Source organism: Merops nubicus, unplaced genomic scaffold (genome assembly GCF_000691845.1).
Source record: "Merops nubicus isolate BGI_N331 unplaced genomic scaffold, ASM69184v1 scaffold17492, whole genome shotgun sequence".
Lineage (NCBI taxonomy): Eukaryota > Metazoa > Chordata > Aves > Coraciiformes > Meropidae > Merops > Merops nubicus.
This window is the reverse complement of record NW_008595783.1, coordinates 1-8853: the sequence shown is the minus strand read 5'-3', so window position 1 is coordinate 8853 and position 8853 is coordinate 1. Positions and strand designations below refer to the sequence as shown.

Here is an 8853-nt window from a genome sequence, read left to right as displayed (position 1 = left end):
CTGCTCCAGCATGTGGTCCCTGCTATGGGAGAACTTCTCCAAGAGTTCCTCACACAAGCTGCAGTCCTTCACAAACTGCTCCAGCCCGTGTCCCTTCCACAGGATATAGTACTTCAGGAGCAGGCTGCTCTGGCATAGGTCACCCACAGGGCCACAAGTCCTGCCAGCAAACCTGCTCCAGTGTGGGCTCCTCTCTCCATGGGACTGCGTGTCCTGCCAGGAGCCTGCTCCAGTGTGGGCTTCCCAAGGGATCACAGCCTCCTTCAGGCACTCACCTGCTCTGACATGGGGTCCTCCATGGGCTGTAGGTGGATCTGCTCCACCATGGACCTCCATGGGCCACAACCTGCCTCACCATGGTCTTCACCATGGACTACAGGCGAATCTCTGTTTTGGTGCCTGGAGCACCTCCTACCCCTCCTTCTTCACTGACCTGGGTGTCCTCAGAGTTGTTTCCCATGTTCTCACTCCTCTCTCCCAGCTGCAATTGCAGCTGCACAGCATTTTTTCCCCTTCTGAAATGTATTATCCCAGAGGTGCTACCACTGTCACGGGTGGGCTCGGCCTTGGCCAGTGGTGGGTCCATCTTAGAGGAAATGCTGCTGATTGTCCAGCCTGTATATTGATTTCTTCTCCCCCCTCCCCCAATTGCAGAGGTTCAGATGCTCAGTCTACAGGCGCTACAATGATTTCGTGGTGTTCCACGAGATGCTGCTGCAGAAGTTCCCTTATCGGATGGTGCCAGCTCTGCCACCGAAGAGGATGCTGGGAGGTAAACCTGGGGCTTGCTTTTGACAGGAGGGGTCATGGTGCCAGTGTGGTCGAGGTGATATTGTTGAAAAGAAGTGTTTAGAAGATTGAGAGTCTTTGTTTCTGCTTGGCTCAGAAAACTGTGGTTCTAATACAACGCCTGGAGTTGTGAGTTATTGCCATCCTAGAAATGCCCTGTAGGGAAGGTATTAATGTAAAATTTCAGTGGGGTTTCTTTCTGTTAGAGCTCAGTATCTAATGACTTTTTTGGTAATATTTGAGGCATAATTGTGCACGAGAGCATGGCAGAGGTACAAGTATTGGTTTTTAGGGAGGTAAGTTGTGATGATGATCAGTGCTGTAGTAGTGCTGGGAGTCCAGAATCACTGCCGTGCTCTTGAACAGCTGTAGCAGGTATTGAAGTGGATTGTTCTGTCTGGAATAGAAAAGATTTGTGGAAATGCCATTGATTTTCTATAGCAAAAGAAGAGTAAAGATTAAAAAAAAAAATTAAAAATCTGTGTTGAAAAGCTGAAAGCTGCAGAGGAGTGAATTGTGTAAAAGCAGCAAACTTGTCCAGTGCAAACAGGGTTGATCCTGTTGAGTTAGTGTAGGGTCCTGACCTCACACACCCCAGGAAAGGGCCAGTGAACAGTGGTGTGAAGTGAACAGCTTCAGCACTGCCCATTAGAGCAGTACCTTGCACAGAAGTCTGGTGATGCAGGATGAAGACAATTACACTTTCTCAGTGTATGTACAAAAACGTGGCTTGCTGGCAGATGAACCAACTGTCTGAAAGTAGCTATCACCCTTTTTGTTATCCCTCCTGTTCTACAAAGGAGTTTGTTGATCTGCTTAGGCAGGAACTAAAAGCTGAGGTGAGAATCAGTGTCAGTTCATTCAAGTGTGTTTTAGCTGTTACAATAGAAACCAATGAGCTATCCCAAGACTCAAAGCATATCAAAGCTCCTTCAGGTGTGTCTTTCACTAATCTGACATATTGGCAGTGGTTTTAAACTTCTATTGTTGCAAATAGTAAAATAACTCTATCAAATCCTGTCCTGTTTTATACTATATCTGTGAAAGAACAAGCTTCTCACTGTCTTGTCTCCTGCCTGAGCTGCTGAGCTTACTGTGTTTCAATAAATAATTGATTTCAGTCAAGGAGTCAATATATTGCTACGAGAGAGAGGATTTGGCAAGTGGTGAGTAGAGCAGGGTGTATAGTGAACTGGAACAAGGCAAAATAATAGTGCTGAGAGGCTTCAGTGGTCATATATTCCTGTGATGGAATGTAAATTCTGAAGACTTTTTGTTTGGGGTTGTAAAAAAAATTTGTCCTGGTGTGCTCAGCCAGAATTTCCACTTCATGCAACACCTGTAAGCAAAGTGACCTTCTCTGATTAATCTCAGTGGAGAGGGGATGTTTGAAAGACGTTACCATTATATATAATTTGTCAGTCACTGTTATTTCCTTGGGTTGCCAGGGTGTTGATATTTCTGTGTGTTCGCTAGCGTGTTTCTTCTCACAGATATCATCTCTTTAAGAAAAAACTGATAGAGTGGGTTCCCAAACTGTGCTATAAGTACAGTCCTAATGCAGTCCAAAACTGTGTTAAGGTAGAGACTGATGGTTGCCTTTAGTCCAGTGACTGCATCCAGAAAAGCTGTGTAAGTGGTCTGAGTAGGAACTGCAAATAGGAAAAAGGAAATGGAATGGTTAGTTCTTGTTTTTGTGGAGGTTAACGGACAGACAGATGGAATTGCAATTCACATGGTTTGATGGATTAGTGTAGATCTGTGACTCTTCCAGCCTCCAAAGTCCCAGAGTTAGATGGGCAGAGCCATGTGCTTTTTATACTCTGGATGCTCCTCTACTAAGTTACACTCTTATTTTCATGGTGCTCTGCTTTCATCTGTCTGTCACATGAAGAAGCATTTGATAATGGGCTCTGCTTGTTTTGGAGGGTGGCAGCAAACTGAGGCAGATCGTGTAGGAAGTGTGTAGATGATGTCAGAAATCTCCACGTAGGCTGAAGTGTGAACAAACCAGAATCAGGATCTGCAACCCTAACGACAGAAAAATCATTTGGTGGGTGATACTGTACTAAGGGTCATTATAGAGAGTCCATGCAGCCAGCAAACCCCAGCTTAAAACAGAGGCAGAAGTGATGCACTTCCATGGTATGAGAGTTTTGCCATAGGTTAAGATCATTCCTTTAATTTCATTCTGTGCTGCTCTCTTCCTTCAGTCTTAGTTTAGTTTTTCATCTTTCCTGAAAAACTCCAGGAACATTATATTACTCTCTTACTGTAATATTGCCAGATTGAAATTCTTCCTCTTTTAGGAAAACAAGCAGAACGTTTTAGTTTGACAAGTAAGGACTCTGGATGGATGTGCTGCAGATTGCTGTGCAGGACTTCCAGAGTGCTTTCTGATGTCTTGCATGAAAAAGATGGGTATTGATCTTGAAAAGAAAACCAAACAAACCAAAACCACAAACAAACCCTTTTTTCTTCCTTTAGCCCTGAAAGTGTGGAGGAGGGACAGATGAGGGTATGGCACACTGAGGCTAGTTCTTCAGAATAGTGAGTAAAAACCCCATAATTATTTGTGGAATGGTCACTGCAAGTGGCAGTGATCTTTGCAGTGCCAAGGAGCAGTGTGTTGTGCTGCATTTCCCAGGAGTCCCAAACAGGCTGTGATCTGTTCTGGGCACCAGCTGTAGAATTGATTCTGAGGAAGAAGAACTTTTATGTGCCTGCATTTTGTGTGTGCAGACTTCAGGCCTTAGACATGGTTATTTATCCTGCTTACCTCACCTACCCTGTGGAAATAATCACACGTAGATTTGTATGCTGGATTTCAGCAAGATGTCAAGAAGCACTTGAAGGGATATTTGCTCTACTGGTCAGGCCAAAAGATCTGTTTGAGGGAGCTGAGAGACTATGGTTTTGTTGCAGTGCTTTAGCAAGGGTTATAAGCACAAGGAAATTCTTGGACCGAGTGCTTTCTTCATCTTTTTCTGAGCAGCTAGAACGTGTGGTGCACTAATTGAAATTTCCTGTTTCTCCCTGTAGCTGATAGAGAATTCATAGAATCCAGGAGGAGAGCGCTGAAGCGCTTCATAAACCTGGTGGCTCGACATCCCCCTTTCTCAGAAGATGTGCTCCTGAAACTCTTTCTGTCGTTCAGTGGCTCAGTGAGTATTTGTTGGCAATGGTCTGGAGTTTGCATATCCTCCTGTAACTGTGTTGCTGGGCACAGAGTTCAGAATTGCTTTTCACCTACACATTGTTGCTCCCTGCCATGAGGGAAATTTTCTCTCAGTAGGTATTTCTGCAGCTGGAAAGTGGAAGGTAATTTCACTCAATGCCAGGAGTATAGTATTTTGAAAATGATAACTGTTCTTAGGGGAATACATATCATGCTTTTCTTTAAATTAAACCTTACCTGGATAAAGCTATATCTGCTAAGTTGTGCCTTACTATTGCAATATATCAGAGACCTGTGTGAACTGCCTGCGTGTTACTTAGTTCTTTCATGCTCATTTGATTCTGTATCTTCCCCAGGATGTACAGAATAAGCTAAGAGAGTTGGTCCAGGGAGTAGGAGATGAATTTATGACCTGCAGATTAGCTACCCAGGCCAAGGTACGTACATGAATTTCTTGCAACACACTGTTCTGGTTTAAGGGGCTCTTTCCTTTGGGTGGCTCAGCTGGGGCATTTGTTGTGTGATGGAGAACTTAGGTAGGAGACAGTTGCTTCCACTCTTTGAAGGACCTTTAAACTTGTAATTTTATCAAAAAGATCAAGTAGACGTCAGACTCTTAAGGGTCTGATATTTCTAGCTAAATGCTGGTTCATTAATATGATAAAGATTAAACAATGAATCCTGCCATTTACTTGTACTTGCATAACAAACAAATGCACATACTGAACAATGTAAAAGCTAATACCTGGATTGAGGTCTTCCCTATGTGTTCCTGCCCTCATTTTGTCTGTAATCCTCCCCTGGGGAGAGTAATTTAGACTGTTATAGAGAAGTTATAAGTTCTTCATTTATCTGTTTATCCCAGTGATCAGTGCCATGGCAAGTTTTAAATACACATTTGCTGTGTTCATTGAGCAATTTTAAAGCAAGTTGTTCAGGTTTCTGCAATGGTAGGAGAAAGTTTTGCAACTGGAGCTTAATTCAGACTTTTACCAGTGATACATAGGTCAGAAAGAGCTGAACTTTGAGTACGTGCTTGACTTCACTAGGCTGGCAGTCATTAGGAGCATCAGATCAGACCCTGTGAGCTTGCAACTTCACAAACCCCATTTTAACTGTATAGGAGAATTGCAGATTTTGCCATGTTTGGCTATATCCAGTACTGGAAACTATTTTTGCCTCTGAAAATGAAGGCATTTCTATGACATCTGACTCAGACATTTGCACTGTGACACTGATCTCTTCAGGGTTGTAGTGTGGTGTGAGAGTGCGAGCACAGGAGGGAAGCCTGTCTCTCTGCTGCCTGTATGGTGTGCCCACAGTTATCATATCTGAACATCCCTCTGATTTGTGCACTAGTAATCTCTCTTGCACTTCCTTCAGGACTTCCTTCCCGCTGACATACAGGCTCAGTTTGCTGCCAGCAGGGAGCTCATCAGAAATATTTATAACAGCTTTTACAAGCTGCGGGACCGTGCAGAGAGGATAGCTTCTCGGGCCATCGACAACGCCTCGGACCTCCTCGTTTTTGGGAAGGAGCTAAGGTAGGCTGGGAGGAAGACTTCTTGCTAATGTGAATGTTTCTTCTGCTGTTTCAGAGCTCAAAACTGCTGTAAGGTTTACCTGCAAGTGTTTTGGTAAGAATGGGTATTTCAATGTGTGCTGTAGGTCATAAAAATTTATTTATTAAAAGAGGAAAGTGCATGCTTCTAACTGAGGCTGCACTCCATACAGCAAGGGAAAAGAGAAAAAAAACCCTGATGCCTTGATGTTCAGGTGCTGGTTTTATTGCCTCTTGTCCCAGTATATACAGAGCTCTCCATTTGTGATTGTGCAGTTGTAGCTCAGCACTGTGAGCTATTTAGACAGATTTGAAACTCTGAACTGCTCTCTGCGCAGTGGTGTTATCTACTTAGTGGAATTTGTCTCCCTGTTTTGAACACTACTTATCTCCCCTAGTGCTTTGGGCTCAGACACTACACCGCTTCCTTCCTGGGCTGCTTTGAATAACAGCACATGGGGGACTCTCAAACAAGCCTTGAAGGGTCTGTCTGTTGAATTTGCACTTTTGGCAGATAAGGCTGTGCAGCAGGTGAGTTCCTTACTACTTTTTTCTTTTTGTAAAATGAAGCATGTGCATTGCTGTCTTAAGTTTCCTCTTGAATCATGAGCTCTGTAGACACAGGCACTTAAAGAGTTAAGAAGGAGATTGTAGTCCAAAGTCACATCCTCAACCACCAGCCTGCTTGTTCAAGCTTGAATGAAAAACCTGGACTGTGCTTAAATGGAGAAAAAAATGTAATGGGCAAGGGAAAGGAAGTAAAAGCCTGCTTTCTTTTTTAATTTCAGATGGTTATTGGACAAGTTGTGCTACTATACTGAGCTGTCTGAAAGTCCTGCATTCTGTCTAACTAATCTGCTACAGAGAATCCAGAAGAACTTACTTCTGAATCAGATTTTGACATTCATGTACTTAAACATGACATGAGAGTCATTCAGACAGAAGCATTGTGTTCTTGGGCAAGCGTGCAGTGTGATAATGACTGTTAGAATAAAGTGAGAACATGACATTCTGGGAAGGAAAAGCAATAGCTTTGTCTTCACTTCTCTTCATCCCATTGTGTTAAAGTACTCATAGATCAGTCAGGCCAGGGCTTTCTTTTTCTCCAGCGTTTATGCTCCAGAGAGCTCTATTGATACAGCAAGAAAAGGCAGTATTTAGTAAAATAAAAAAAAAACAAGTGGTGAAATTTGGTTTGGTGTCTCATCTCTGCCTTCTGATGCATGAACTATTATGGGGAACGTGCAGGTATTTATAGCTTTAATGGATTAGCTATCTTGTAAGAAGGGAAGATGAAAGATTGGAGGAATCTGCAAGAGCAAGAAATTCCAGGCAGAGCAAGCTGAAAGGGCTGACACACAGGACTGTGAAACTCCTCTTGTTATAATGATCAGTCAATTGGAAAAGCTGTTCCTGCTCCAGTCAGATCTTTGTTTTGCATACTGAAGACCAAACACTGCAGTGTGATCTGAAAGACTTTTGATGCAGTTGTGTTAGCATTGAGACACCCTGTAGAATGCTGTGGAGGGCCTGTGTGGCATGAGGGTGTGAAGAACTGGGATTTTGGTTCTTGCCAGGCTTACGTAAAATGTACTTTTTCCTTGTTTTCTAGGGTAAACAGGAAGAGAATGATGTGGTGGAGAAGTTGAACCTTTTCCTGGATTTACTCCAGTCCTATAAAGTGAGCTCTGCTGTTTCTCTGCCAGCAAGAAAGTTGTTTAGAGCAACCTTGTGCTCTTTAGAGGGTGTAACGCCAACTGGATGGAAAACTGTCTGGGAGGCCAGTTCAGAGGCAAACTGGGCATCTGGCAGAGGGAGGGGAGTGGCTGTTGGCCATAGCTAGCTCTGTAGCCTTACTGATCAGCTCATCTTGTGAAGATAACTTGCCAACAGCAAACCCTGCAAGAAATTTAAAAATATGACTGCTTGAACTCTATGGATCAGTTAACTTTTTTTCAGATTTGGCTGAGCTTGAGTCAGAGCAGCAAATTGGATCATTACTGGTTTGCTCATGGAGACATGGGTTCGGCCACAAATTAAAGAATTTTTGTTAATACTGACCTTTTGTTCAAAGGCATCTTTTTTTTTTTTTTTGAAGCACCTACTGAAACTGTGGCAGCCTCTCCTGATGTTCCCAGGCCTGGACTGAAATAGAAGGACACTGGCAAGCTCTCACCACAGTTAATTGCCAGCACTTAATATTGAGAAGGGCATGAAAGATAAGAGGCCTGATAAGATCCAAAGTGTTGTCAGAAGTGATGTTCTGGATTGCCTCTTAAGCTCGCTGGTTTGAGTCCAAGCAGTTTTGTTTCTTGAATTGTTGGCTGCCAGCATTTTTTTTTTCTGACCCTCTTGGAAACAAAGAAACCAAAATCTGCGGCATAGAAATTACGTAAAGCGTGACCATGTGTTTGTGTTCCTGGTGTGCTTGGCTTGCGTGCTTACCAGCTCTTAGCCTCCACTAAGCACCTGTTTTTTTCCTTTTCCCATAAAGGACCTGTGTGAAAGGCATGAGAAGGGAGTGTTGCACAAGCACCAGCGAGCCTTGCACAAGTACAGCATGATGAAGAAGCAGATGATGAGTGCCACTGTGCAGAACAAGGAACCAGAGTCGGTGGAGCAGTTGGAGTCTCGGATTGTGGAGGTAGGGCTGGTGCTGGACTCCTACCATGGTGCTGCTGCGTGGTTCAGTTCTATTTGCAGAAAGCCATTGGACTGGAAGGGTAACCTGTACTTTGGGTAATTTGAGCTACCTGCTGTGCTACATGGAAAACGCGTTTGTTTTCCTCAACACTTATTACTGGGCTCTGGCAACGTGTCATTTGCAGGAGCTGTGGAAAGCAGCAGTCTGCATGATGGAAAGTGCAGTTGCTGTCATATCAAATGGATCTAGGAACTGCTTGCTTAGGTTTTTGGTATGTTTGAATTGGTGGTATGGTGAGGAATGCTGCTTTCTCCTGCTGCAACTGAACCTCCTTGTCACCCTCTTCCTGGCAGTCTGTTTCACTGAGTTCTCTTCTTTCAGCAAGAAAACGCCATCCTAACCATGGAGCTGCGGAATTATTTCTCTCTGTATTGCCTGCATCAGGAGACACAGCTTATCCACATCTATCTGCCCCTCACGTCTCACATTTTGGGGGCCTTTGTCAACTCCCAGATCCAGGGTCACAAAGAGGTGAGTTCTTTGGGACTGTATTGGGTTTTTTGCCCCAAAACATGAATGAGAATTTGAATGTGTGTGTTTGCACCCGTGAGCCTTCCTTGTCTAATCATCTGTCCAGCTGGGCTCTTCCATAACTTCTTAAGAAGTCACATAAGGTCTTTC

General features: G+C 43.7%; 1 protein-coding gene across 1 annotated transcript in view; it reads left to right on the top strand.

Moving 5' to 3' along the window:
• The window catches only part of SNX8 (sorting nexin 8), a gene marked incomplete at its 3' end in the record, with an annotated part of 11020 nt that extends 2317 nt beyond the window's left edge, over positions 1-8703 (top strand). The window contains exons 2-9 of the mRNA XM_008936189.1: positions 655-772; positions 3832-3953; positions 4324-4404; positions 5351-5511; positions 5927-6059; positions 7141-7209; positions 8023-8172; positions 8554-8703. Of these exons, the coding sequence (XP_008934437.1) occupies positions 655-772; positions 3832-3953; positions 4324-4404; positions 5351-5511; positions 5927-6059; positions 7141-7209; positions 8023-8172; positions 8554-8703 (984 nt within the window). The remainder of the gene's footprint in view (positions 1-654; positions 773-3831; positions 3954-4323; positions 4405-5350; positions 5512-5926; positions 6060-7140; positions 7210-8022; positions 8173-8553) is intronic.
• Positions 8704-8853: the final 150 nt, after the last annotated feature.